The sequence below is a fragment of the Cucurbita pepo genome, chromosome 6 (assembly GCF_057944985.1).
Source record: "Cucurbita pepo subsp. pepo isolate OVF chromosome 6, ASM5794498v1, whole genome shotgun sequence".
Lineage (NCBI taxonomy): Eukaryota > Viridiplantae > Streptophyta > Magnoliopsida > Cucurbitales > Cucurbitaceae > Cucurbita > Cucurbita pepo.
This window is the reverse complement of record NC_141803.1, coordinates 13860075-13874159: the sequence shown is the minus strand read 5'-3', so window position 1 is coordinate 13874159 and position 14085 is coordinate 13860075. Positions and strand designations below refer to the sequence as shown.

Sequence of the window (14085 nt, the reverse complement as noted above, 5' to 3'; positions counted from 1 at the left end):
AAAGCCTAATGTAGAGCATTTTAGAGTGTTCGAAAGCCTGGCGTATGGAAGAAATACAACACCAAATTTAACCAAATTACAAGACCGAAGTGTGCCAATGATTTTCGTGGGATATGAAGCAGGTTCAAAAGCTTATCGTTTGTATGATCCTAAAGCGAAAAGACTTCATATGAGCCGAGACGTCAAGTTTCTAGAAGAAGAAGAATATAAATGGGATGTGCAACAATTGGAAGAAAATAAGAAGGAAGGTGGTAAATTCGCTGTTCATTATGATCCTCAGGTCTATGTGAAGGACGAGGACATTTTAGAAGAGCGGGGAGAATCATCAGGGACTCTATTGGGAGACGATTCATCACCAACAAATGATTTATCAATAGGAGACGATTCATACATCTCATCTAGTCCAAGAAAATTTCGATCGTTAAGAGAAATTTACTCTGATTCTATTGAGTTGAATGAAGAAGCTGGGATGTGTTTTCTTTCACTTGAGGAGCCAAATTCATATATGGAAGCAAGAGATAATGAAAAATGGCAGCAAGCAATGCTAGAAGATTTGTCTGTTATTGAAAAAAATGGCACGTGAGAGTTCGCAAAACTACCAAAGGGACATCGAGCAATCGGGTTGAAATGGGTATATAAGTTGAATAGAAATTCGAAAGGGGAGATCGTGAGGTATAAAGCCCGTTTAGTCGCAAAGGGTTTTGTCGAGAAATATGGAGTGGATTTTGATGAGGTATTTGCACCTGTTGCAAGGCTTGAAACAGTGCGAGTCTTGATTGCTATAGCAGCGCAGGAGAGTTGGGAGATTCATCATATGGATGTCAAGTCAGCGTTTCTTAATGGTGAGTTGAAGGAAGAGGTTTATGTAGAACTACCAGAAGAATTTGCTGTGGAAGGTCGAGAAGGGAATGTTTTACGACTTAGGAAAGCATTGTATGGCTTACGTCAAGCACCTCGTGCCTGGAATGCAAAACTGGATAATTTCTTAAAGTCTCTTGGATTTCAAAAGTGTCCTTTAGAGCATGCTGTGTATACACGTTGGAAAGAAAATAAAATTCAGATAGTTGGAGTTTATGTTGATGATTTAATTATTGTCGGGTCAAGCAAGGATGATATTTTGAGCTTCAACCAACAAATGAAGAAGTTGTTTGAAATGAGTGATTTAGGATTCCTGCCTTATTATTTGGGAATAGAAGTTAAACAAGACGTTGATGGAATCAGGTAATCTCAGTCGAGTTATGCGGCAAAGCTTTTGGCAAAACTTGGAATGATGGATTGTAATCCGTGTCATGTTTTCCTATGGAGCCGAAAACAAAGCTAAGCAAAGCGAGTAATTGTCCATCTGTTGATTCCACTTTTTACAAGAGTATTATCGGAAGTCTTCGTTATTTAGTGAACACACGACCTGACTTATCATATTCCGTTGGAGTTATGAGTCGTTATATGGAAGCTCCGACCATGGTTCATATGGAAGCTGTGAAGCAAATACTCAGGTACGTGAAAGGAACCATTGATATTGGATGTCATTATGTGAAGGCAAAGCAAGTAGAAAATCGATTAATCGGATATAGTGATAGTGATCTTGCTGGAGATATAGATGATCGAAAGAGCACTACGGGGACATTGTTTTTCTTATATGGCAATCCAATTACATGGACTTCAAAGAAACAAAAGATGGTGGCACTTTCATCCTGTGAAGCGGAGTATATTGCGGCGACGTCAGCTGCTTTTCAAGGAATGTGGTTAGGACGTTTACTGAAGGAATTGCATGGGAAGGAAGTAAATCCAGTTCGTTTATATATCGATAACAAGTCTGCTATAGCATTAGCGAAAAAACCAGTTCATCATGATCGCAGCAAACATATAGACATGAGGTTCCATTTCATTCGTGAATGTGTGCAAAAAGGAGATTGAAGTAGATCATGTAAAAACTGAGGATTAATTGGCTGATATACTTACGAAGCCAATAGGACGACAAAAATTTGTGGAGCTTCGAGAAAGAATTGGTTTGAAGAATGTAAGAATGTGAAGATCGAAATACAAGATTAAGGGGATGATTTGTTAGTTTATTTAATCTTGTATTAACCGTAATTCATTTGTATTTGCTTTTTGTATTTTAAATTATGTCAGTTTTAGTATTTGTGGATAAGATCAAGGGAAGTTATTAGCAGTTATTAATGTGTGGCTAAGATTGTAAGAAGTTAGTTTTTCTCTCTGTCTGTATATATACTGTGTAACAAGTTGAATAAAATAAGTAAGTTGGTTTTGTTTATTTTCTAAGTATTGTCTCTCTTAGAGAATTACGTTATTGTGCAAAACTCACTTCCTCGTACGTGTGTTTTCTGTCAGGATCTTCGCAATTTTTGTTCATGCACCACTAATGAACTTTGTAATTCATCAATGGACATGTTATCAGTATCTTTGGATTCCTCCATGGATACTACAACATACTTAAATTTTTCAGTCAGGGTACGCATAATTTTTTCTACAATTTTCTTGTCTGGCATATCTTCTCCACTGCTTCTCATCTTGTTGGAGGTTATCATCACTCTTACAAAATAATCTTTGATGCTTTTATCATTCTTCATCTCTAGGATCTCAAATTCTCTCCTTAATGCATTAAGAAGAGATTTCTTCACTTTTTGGTTTCCACAAAATTTTCGTTTCATTGAGTCCCAAACAATCTTGGCTGTGCGACGATCCAAGATTTGCTCAAAGACAGCTCGATAAATTGCCTGGAAGAGGTAATGCTTTACTTGGTGATCTTTGAGTCTAGCATCATCAAGGTGGCCCTTTTGTGCCTCAGTCAACATTGTTCCTTCCTCTTGACCTGAGAAACCAATCTCCGCCACACTCCATAGACCTTTTGCTCTGAGCAAATATTCCATCAGCTCACTCCATCACTAAAATGATCAAAGTGACCATCGAAGTGAGGGATCTTCGTTAAAACTTTTTCTTCACTCATACTCTCTCTATTTGATCACTAAAAAATTGGGGCTATGATACCAATTGCTAGGTTTTGACACAACTAAGCCAGAAACATAAACAATTGAAGCTGGAAGTGATAATATTATTGAATATTGAACTTGGCTTTCGTAGTCTCACAAATAACCCTAAATAGAAACTAACCACAAATCTTGGAAACAAAAATCTTGTAAACAAATTTGGTAAACAAATCAAATATTTAAACTAACCCCATAAAAATACTCTAACTCTTCTTTGATCTAATCAAATTCTTCGAACATGAAGTGGTACGAAGGTTGTGTTTATAGGGAGTAGAAAGAGAGGGGCGAAGGGTTGTTTTAAGAGTATTGTTTGGTATTTAGTTTAATTATTTGTCATATAGTTAATATTTCTATTGTTATTTGTAAAGTTGTAAAAGCCAGGTTGAGTATTCAATAATATCATAACTTGACACTACGATTGTTTAGGTTTTCCTGAGTTATTACTAAGTCAAAATCTAACGCTTAATTGGGTTTTCATCTAATTTTCTTAATAATCATTTAAAACTCACCGTTCTTCCTTCTCAGACGGTGGCATACTCGTTGTGGCTAGTGTCTTCGTGCGGAATCCTAATGTCGCATCGTTCAAATACTCAAAAGCCACGATGGTGATTTACTACCACGACGAGGTGATCGGAGAAGGGGAGACGCCGGCGGATTGACGAAGGCAAAGGACACGATGACGATGAATGTGACGGTGGAGACCGAGGCGGAGGAAATGGATGAGGGTCTGAGTTTGATGGAGGATTTGAAGTCGGGAGGTTTGAATATCAGTAGCCACACGGAAATGACAGGAAGGGTCAAAATAATTGGATTCATCAAGAAAAGGTTTGAGGTTAAAATGAACTACTCATCTACTTTCAATACTAAAACCCAAATGACTCAAAGGGAAGATTGTGACAAGCATGTACAAAATTTCTGATTAATGAAGAATTATGGGAGGAATTTGAAACCAAATGGCTACTAAGTTTGTAGTGTTTAATTACGAGGAGTATTAAAAATTTTAATTATGGTACGTAGGTTGTTTATACATTTTTTGGATTATATCACTTTTTACTTTGCTTATGTAACTATATTTGTACGTTGGATCAAGAGTGAATTTGTTTGACCATGAGTGAGTGTGACTCCCAAACCTTTGTAACGACTCATGTCTAGGATTTGACATGGTCAGGTTACCTACTCTTTGTTTCTAAGAGTGAAAGCTATTCTCGCGAACTAACTCGAGTTCTTCCGGCATGTCTTTTCCATATTCACATGCATCCTAGAAAAATTCTCCACAGGTTACGTGCATCATAGAATTGCTCCAAGCAAAACATACCTAACCATGAAGTTCTTATAATTGAGCTATCGAAAAGGAAAATGAACCTTATTGGTATATGGAGTGACTATCCATGTTCTAAAGTATTTCTTGGCTATCATATCCTCAGGATACCTCTCGTTTGGAAGTGGTTTCGGTTCAGTCATGTACCCCTCATTTGCTCGGGTGTCACATACCTACCAACTTTCACATTAGTTCGTTTTCAAACCACATCTTACTGGGAGAGATACTGCCCTAATACAATTTGTAACGGCTCATGTCCAAGATTTAGAGCCATTAGGTATCGAATCTGCATTACAAATCTTGATCTATCCTAGACATGACGCGTTACAATTTTGGTCGACCCTAAAAGCTTGATCAAACATTTTAGAATGATCCACTAATCCAAAACCAGTTCGGTGTAATGGCTCGTCCCTTCAAAAGTTGGCCTGAGTTTAACGACGTGACTTTTTAACCCGCCATCAAGAAAAAAGAAAGAGAATTTGTTTGAAAAAAGAAGGTCAGATGGCCAATTTATTTTTTTATCAGTGGGGACATAAAATTATAGACCTCATTTTTTCTCCTTCCACACAATCAAATTCAAAATGTGACATTTTCCAAGCGTGGGCATGGAGGCTCATAATATAAGTTCTTACCAAACTACACATCGAATAGCCAAACTACACGTCGAATTGTTTACGGTCAAAAAGACAAAGCAATCTGAATTTATTTATTGTATGCTTTGGACCTTCTAAATATGCGACATAAAAATTCAATGTTCAGAATATTCTACTTTCTCTCCTAGAATATATATATATATATATATATATATATATATATATAAATTAATAAATGCATAGTATTGTATGAAAAGTGTATAAATAAAATATTTTCAATAATTTGATTACATTTTTTAAAATTAGATAATTAAGATGTTAACTATTCTATTTTTATTAAAATAATTTTATGTATTTGTGAATTATTAGGTGGAAAAATGTCCCCAACTCAAAAAATGTAGTAGGGGTATTATATAAGAACTTATCATAAACGTAGTTAGCTACTATTTTAATTTTTAATTTGAGACTGGAACAAGCTTCGAGTTTTATTTAAGAAAAAGGGGCCATAATGTTAAAATATTGGTTCTGTGGGCAAGATATGTATGAACGTTGCTAGCTTTGTTAGAAATATTTGCTTATTACTCAACAAATTATCAAAGTTAGAAACACAATTTATTAACAAAGCAACTGAATTAAGAAAAAAATGGAAGGAGTTTCACCGTTACATCGATCTTTGATCTTTTGAACAAATTTCAACCTATTAATGAGATATATAAGCAACCTTTGGGCTATGCTTCTCTCACCCCGATTCATAAAAGAGAAGAAAAAATGGGAAGAGCTTTTCAAGTTGTTCTTTTTCTAGCATTGTTTGTGTTTTTATCTCCTTCTGTTTATTCTTTACCGTTGTCAACAAAAGGAAGGTGGATCGTTGATTCGACAACAGGGCGTCGAGTGAAGCTTGTGTGCGTGAATTGGCCTTCCCACACACAGAGCATGCTAATAGAAGGTCTCAACCACAGGCCATTAAAAGAGCTGGCAGATGAGGCAATCAAGTTGAGGTTTAATTGTGTACGACTCACGTATGCAACTCAAATGTTCACTCGTTATGCAAATAGGACAGTTGAAGAGAATTTTGACCTCCTCGATTTAGAGCAAGCAAAAGCCGGATTGGCTCAATATAATCCTTTTGTGTTGAACAAGACTATTGCTGAAGCCTATGAAGCTGTTGTTGATGTGCTTGGAGAGAGTGGTTTAATGGTGATTGCCGACAACCATATGAGTCAGCCAAGATGGTGTTGCTCTCTTGACGATGGCAATGGATTTTTTGGAGACCGCTATTTTGACCCTCAAGAATGGCTACAAGGTCTTAGCTTAGTTGCTCAACGCTTTTCCAAGAAATCAACGGTACGTACAAATTAAGGAAAATTCTCACACTCTTGAAACTAAATTCTCACATTCTTTTGTTATGACATTTAGGTGGTTGGAATGAGCCTACGAAACGAGATACGAGGAACCAATGAAAATGCAAATGATTGGAACAATTATGTTACTCAAGGAGTAACAACAATCCACAACATTAACCCAAATGTTTTGGTGATTGTTTCGGGCCTAAATTTTGATAATGATCTTCGATGCTTAAAAGAGAAGCCCTTGAATGTAAGCACCTTAGACAACAAGTTGGTTTTTGAGGTGCACTTGTATTCGTTCAGTGGAGATCAAGAGAGTAAATTTATAAACCAGCCACTAAATAATATTTGTGCAAATATTATCGATGGCTTTGTAGACCATGCTGAATTTGTTAGAGAAGGACCAAACCCATTTCCTTTGTTTGTCAGCGAATATGGGTACGATCAGAGAGAGGTTAACGATGCAGAAAATCGGTTCATGAGTTGCTTCACAGCTCATCTTGCACAAGAAGATTTAGATTGGGCATTATGGACTTGGCAAGGTAGCTATTATTACAGGGAAGGTCAAGCAGGGCCGGCAGAAACTTTTGGAGTTCTCGACTCCAATTGGACTCAAATTAAAAATCCTAACTTTGTCCAGAAGTTTCAACTATTGCAGACTATGTTGCAAGGTAAGTATAAATATATTAACGATTTTGAATATATGGATCTATAACAAGTGTATAAGACATTTTTTTACGGTGCATAGATCCAAATTCCAATGCATCGTTCTCGTATGTTATATATCATCCACAAAGTGGCCAATGCATCCAAGTCTCAAATGACAACAAAGATATTTTCATGGGTAATTGCTCCATCTCAAGTCGATGGACTCATGACAATGATAGCACTCCAATTAGGATGTCAAGCACTGGTTTATGCTTAAAGACAAGCGGAGAAGGCCTTATGCCATCTCTCTCAACGGATTGCTTCGGCCCTCAGAGTTCTTGGAGAGCCATTTCAAACACTAAGCTTCATTTGGCCACCGTAACTCAAGATGGGAAGAGTCTTTGCTTGCAGGTTGAAAGCTCTAATTCTTCAAATATTGTGACAAACTCATGTATTTGCACTGATGGTGCTCCAAATTGCCTCCAAGACACCCAAAGTCAATGGTTTGAACTCGTTGAAACCAACACGTTGTGAGTTGCTTATGTATTGGGAAGAATAAATATATGACATGCCCGACTTTGAATTGGCCCCTATTTTATCTCTAATTCTATTCATGCTCGTGCTTAACTATAACCGATTTTATTTATCGTACAAACATATATGAAAAATAATACCAACAATAATGATCGTATAAAAGATTGGACATATAATAAATAATAGAAAAATAATTATTGACCATTTAACTGCAAATTTAAGCATAAAATCGACAACCCTAATATGACTCCGGCATTTTCAAAACTTTCATGCCAACCCTAAATTCAAATTCCAACAACTACTAGTATATTGGACCAAATTCTAAATTTCTATTTTAAACTAATTAATATACTAAGCAACATTTGTTGGAACAAGTTTGAACCATTGGGGTTGAGGATCATCCGTGCAACTTCCCTCGTCTCTAAAGCAAATGCATTTCTTCACAACAACTATAGTATCAGATTCCTTCTCCAAACAAAAATTGTCTTCGCCAATTTTGTTGGCCAATTGGAGATTTGCTTTCGAAGCCACCGTCCAATTGCTTCCATCGCCAGAGCATTCGTCGGATACCACCGGTGCTTTTCCATCTCTGACGGATTTCAAACCCTGCCCGTTTGACAACAACTTCATCGGGACTTCCATCTCCACTATGGTTCCATTGCTTCGGAGTGGCACAATCGCCGAGTTCAACTCCTCCTTTGTCCTCGGATTTGACACATTGCCCTGATACGGGATGCAGCATTATGTATGATATTGGTGCTTTAGAATTTGGATCCGCAAGAAAAGAGCTTTAGTTTCAAATTCTAACTAAAGAAATATATAAAGGTTTGATTTGTTATAATGCACGGTTAGATTGAGAAGCAACAAATTAACCTTGATTCACTCTCTTGATAAGTGGAAGCATTTGTTTAAGTGACGGGGGTACTATCTTTAGTCCAAGAGTGATCCATAACGCCAAAACTTTCACTCAGGATCTTCATTACACCGTCTGTACATATAACTTCCTTGGAACGCCCACAAGCCCCAATCAATATCCTTCCCGGCAATTCGAGCCAAAAAGCAGCTCATGAACCGATTCTCAGCCTCGTTGCCCCCCGAACAAAGAAAAATAGATTAAAGAAATTAGAGAGAGTGAGTTTGCCATTGTGGGAAGGTAGAAGTGACAAGTACTGGTTTTGACGTAACAAAGCCAAAAACATAAACAATTGAAGTTTGAGGTGATAATATTATTGAAAAGTGAACTTGGCTTTTATAGCCTTACAAATAACCCTACATAGAAACGTTTCTATCCACAAATCTTGGAAATGGAAACAAATCTGGTAAACAAATCTGAGAAATATTTAAACTAAATTCCTAAAAATACTCTTAACTCTTTTTCATCTAATCAAATTCTTCTTACCATTTCTCCCGTGTACTTATTCTTTTTTGTCAAGAATTAGTTCAAGTCAGAAAAACTCTGCACGCTAAGTTCTTCACGCAACTTCCGAAATGCTTTCTTATGTGTTTGGAACGTCCGTGTAGAACTGAATTTTTGGATAGCTTAATAGTTGAAGTATTACACACATTAGCTTTGTTCCTTCTATTTGAGAGTGACCAATCTCTTTGAGTATATCCTCCTCATCCAAACATCTTGACATGCACAAGAACTAGCAGCAACGAACTCAGCTTCTCTGGTTCATAAGTGACTATAGGCTGCTTACGAGAAAACCAAGCTACTGCTCCTCCACTAATCACAAGCACATGGCCTGAAGTACTCTTGCTTTCTTCCATGTCTCCGGCACAGTCACTACCAGTCGATCCAGTCAAATCACCGACTCCTCCTTTTTTATAAAATACAACATAATCTACCGTACCTTTCAAGTACCTTAAAACAGTTTTACCTGCTGCAAAATGTTGTTGTGTTGGACATGCCATAAAACGACTAATCAAACTTACAGCAAGCATGAGATCAAGACGAGTAGTTGTGAGATACATCAGACTTCCCACTATTTGTTTATACAAAGTTACATATACTTTTGCACCATTTTCATCTTTGCCAATTTTCTTTCCTGGAACAGTGGGATTACAAACAGAATTGTAATTCTCTATGCCAAGTCGATTTAAAACTTCAACAGCCTACTTTCTTTGACATGTGAAAATACCATCTAATCTTTGTATTACCTCTATTCCAAGAAAAAATTTCATCTGACCTAAGTCAGTCATATCAAACTCTTTCTTCAAGGAACGTTTAAACTCGTCCAATAGTTCTTCATCTGGTCTCCAGTAAATAAAAAATCATCAACGTAAATGCTTACGATAAGAATTTTACCTCCCTTCCTCTTGATGAAGAGTGTTTGCTCACTGGAACTGCTTTTGAATCCTTCCTTGATGAAGTAGGATTCTATTCGACCAAACCAGGTTCTAGGTGCTTGTTTTAATCCGTAGAGAGCCTTTTGGAGTTTGTACACCATCTCCTCACTTCCCATTTTCTCATAGCCTTCACCGGAATCTGTTAACCATACAGGTGGATGTCGATTTCTCCCCTCCCTTACTGTCAAATCTGGTGCGACGGTTACTGGAAAAATTGTTTTCAGCAACTTGTTCAATTGTTTCAGCAACCGATTCAGTCGTTTCTTCCGTGATTTTTCTTTCTCCGTTTTCAGCAACTGGTTCAATTGTTTCAGCAACCGGTTCAGTCGTTTCCTCTGTTATTCCTCCTCCTTCCGCTGTGTTCTTATCTATTTCAATGTTTTCCCCCAGTCTAATTTTTCCGTTGCTCTCCATTTACCCATTTTTTGAAATGGAGTTCCGATGTTGCTTGCCTTTCATACATGCCTCACAGGTGGGGTTTGGAGCCCCAATTTGCGGAAGGCCTTTCACCTTGTTTTTGTGTTTCAAGGTGCACAAGCCTTTGTAGCCGAGATGACCATATCGATGGTGCCAAAGTGTTGACTGGTCCGTATTTGAAACTTGGAGGCATCTTTCTTCATTTGTTGTGGTAGATGGTTCAGCACCCAAAATAAACTGCCGATTTGCGATCATAATTGACTCTGCTATTTTTCCTTTTTGTGGATGATAAATGCTACATACACCATCTTCAAACAGCACTGCTACTCCTTTTTTCTTGTAGTTGTCCAACGCTCAAGAGATTATTTTTTAGTTCAGGTACCCAATACACATTACTAATAGTGCAACGAACCCCATGCAAAGTTAATTTCACTGCACCCTTTCCCATAACTTTCCTACCTGTATTATTTCCAAGTTTTTCAATGTGGGAAAATGTCTTGTCTAAGCTGGAAAACATACCTTCACTTGCACACATATGGTTTGAGCAACCCGAATCTAAGAACCAAGCATCACTCCTTTTTGCTTCATGTCTTAACATATGAGCCATTAACAGCATTTCATCCTCTTCTTCCAGCTCTGCATAATTCAATTCCTTATTCATCTTTGAACATTCATAATTAAAATGAGCTAAGTCATGACACCTATAACATTCAACCATTGCTTTGTTGAAAGTTGATCTTCCTCTTCCGCGTCCTCTGCCCCTGTAAGTTCCTCTTCCTCCATTACTTATTTTCGTTCGTCCTTCGACTTTCAGAACTTGCTCCTCTCCATTAATGCTGGATCTGTTAGTTTATTCAATCTTGTATTAACCGTAATTCATTCGTATTTGTTGTTTGTATTTTAAATTATGTCAGTTTTAGTATTTGTGGATAAGATCAAGGGAAGTTATTAGCAGTTATTAATGTGTGGCTGAGATTGTAAGAAGTTAGTTTTTCTTTCTGTCTATATATGTACTGTGTAACAAGTTGAATAAAATAAGTAACTTGGTTTTGTTTATTTTCTAAGTATTGTCTCTCTTAGAGAATAACGTTATTGTGCAAAAATCACTTCCTCGTATGTGTGTTTTCTGTCATTTGGTATCAGAGCACTGGTTACATGCCAAAGATCATGCCGAGAAATAATAACAACAATGGAGAGAGAGGAGAGTCGTCGAAGTCTGCAACAAAGGAAGGTCTGGTATCACTCCAATGCCCGACGTTATCGAGAACCAACTACTCAGCATGGGCTATGAAGATGAAGGTCTATTTGCGTGCTCAAGGGGTGTGGGACGCAATCCAATCAACTGAGTCTCTGGATAGTCTTGATGAAAGGAAGGATCAAACGGCCTTAGCAGCTATCTATCAAGCAATCCCTGAGGAGATGTTGTTTCTGTTAGCAGAGAAAGAGACAGCAAAAGAAGCATGACAGACGTTAAAAACTATTCATGTGGGTGCTGAACGTGTAAAGGAGGCAAAGATCCAAACTCTGAAGATTGAGTTCGAAGTTATGAATATGAAGGAGTCCGAGACTATAGATGATTATGCAGCAAGATTGACATGAGTTGTTAATAAAATACGTACTTTTGGAGACAACTTCGAAGAGGCATGCTTGGTGAAAAAATTTCTCCGCTCAGTACCTTCTAAGTTTCTTCATATCGCATCGGCAATAGAGCAATTTGTCGATTTAAATGTGATGACCATGGAGGAAGTCATCGGCCGTCTTAAAGCATACGAGGAACGGATCGGTGGCAACAAAGAGAATGCTGAGCATGTCTTATTTACAAAAGGAGAATGGAAAGCAAAAGAATCGAAAGGCAAAGGTGAAAGTTCAACGTTCGAGAAAAAACGTAGCGACAATGGAGGCCATAGCCGAGGGCGAGGTCGCAGTGGTCGCTGGAGAGGGAGAGGTCATGGATGTGGAAACGACTCGTTACATCAAGAGAAGAAGAGTGACAAGAGCAAGGTAAAATGCTACAATTGTCGAGGCCTAGGCCACTATGCCTCAGAATGTCGGAAGGTGAAATGTTATAATTGTCAAAAGATTGGCCATTATGCATCCCACTGTAGATCGAAGAAAAGGGAGGATCAGGCGCACTTGACTGAGATGCAAGGTGATGAGGATGAGCCAGTCTTACTTATAGCACAAGTTTGTGAAGTCCAAACTCTCGGTTCACCAGAGTTGACGGAGATGGCTCTTTATGAAGAGAAGGTTGTCCCGGAAGAAATTGACAAGAAAAACAACACTTGGTTCCTAGATACGGGAGCCAGCAATCATATGACTGGTTGTCGAAGTTGGTTCTCGGAATTGAACGAGTCAGTGACCGGCACGGTGAAGTTCGGAGACGGATCACTTGTAGAGATAAAAGGACGTGGAGACGTGATGCTGCAATGTGAAAATGGAGATCACTGTATCCTTTCCGATGTATAATTCATTCCTAAACTTAAAAGTAACGTTATAAGTTTAGGACAATTGGATGAACAGGGCTGTAAAGTTGAGATCGAACATGGTTTACTTGTCATTTTCACAAAGGCAAAGGAGTTCTTGGAAAAAGTGAAGCGGTCACGAAATAGGCTATATACAATTAGCCTAAAAACAACGAAACCAACATGTCTACTTGGTAAGTTGTCTGAAGATTCTTGGTTGTGGCATGCTAGATATGGGCATTTGAATTTTGAGGCTTTAAGAAACCTGTCTACGAAACAAATGGTGAAAGGAATTCCGCACGTTGAAAGGATCGAACAAGTTTGTGATAGTTGTGTAATCACTAAACAACGAAGAACACCATTCCCACAACAAGCGAATTTTCGAGCCGTTAGTGTTCTACAATTGGTGCATGGCGATTTGTGTGGTCCAATTACTCCAACAACTCATGGAGGTAATAAATTCTTTTTGCTGTTGGTAGATGATTTTAGTAGATATATGTGGATTGAATTGCTAAAAAATAAATCTGATGCATTCTTGGGATTCAAACGTGTTTAAAATAAAATTGAAGCTGAATCCGGAAAGAAATTGCAAGCGCTTAGAACTGATAGAGGTGGAGAATTTACAAGTATTGAGTTCAAAGAATATTGTGAGAGCAGTGGGATTAAAAGATATTTAACAGCACCCTATTCTCCGCAACAAAATGGTGTGGTTGAACGACGAAACCAAACGGTTATTGCAATGGTGCGAAGCATGTTGAAGTGCAAAAATTTGCCGATGCATTTCTGGGCAGAAGCAGTGAAGACAGCTGTCTAAATCCTCAATAGATCCCCAACGAAGAGTGTAATTGAAGCAACTCCTCATGAGAAATGGAGAGGAAGAAAGCCTAATGTAGAGCATTTTAGAGTGTTCGAAAGCCTGGCGTATGGAAGAAATACAACACCAAATTTAACCAAATTACAAGACCGAAGTGTGCCAATGATTTTCGTGGGATATGAAGCAGGTTCAAAAGCTTATCGTTTGTATGATCCTAAAGCGAAAAGACTTCATATGAGCCGAGACGTCAAGTTTCTAGAAGAAGAAGAATATAAATGGGATGTGCAACAATTGGAAGAAAATAAGAAGGAAGGTGGTAAATTCGCTGTTCATTATGATCCTCAGGTCTATGTGAAGGACGAGGACATTTTAGAAGAGCGGGGAGAATCATCAGGGACTCTATTGGGAGACGATTCATCACCAACAAATGATTTATCAATAGGAGACGATTCATACATCTCATCTAGTCCAAGAAAATTTCGATCGTTAAGAGAAATTTACTCTGATTCTATTGAGTTGAATGAAGAAGCTGGGATGTGTTTTCTTTCACTTGAGGAGCCAAATTCATATATGGAAGCAAGAGATAATGAAAAATGGCA

The 14085-nt window shown here is 37.9% G+C and overlaps 1 protein-coding gene and 1 pseudogene across 1 annotated transcript; both read left to right on the top strand.

The window, feature by feature from the left end:
• Positions 1 to 1299: 1299 nt before the first annotated feature.
• On the top strand, positions 1300 to 1914 carry LOC147792369 (secreted RxLR effector protein 161 pseudogene; annotated as a pseudogene).
• A 3770-nt stretch (positions 1915 to 5684) lies between these two features.
• LOC147792368 (glycosyl hydrolase 5 family protein-like) lies at positions 5685 to 7444 on the top strand. The gene is made up of 3 exons (XM_087124562.1): positions 5685 to 6260; positions 6333 to 6933; positions 7011 to 7444. Exons 1-3 carry the CDS (start codon positions 5685 to 5687, stop codon positions 7442 to 7444), a joined length of 1611 nt encoding a protein of 536 aa, XP_086980688.1.
• The last annotated feature ends 6641 nt before the right edge of the window (positions 7445 to 14085 follow it).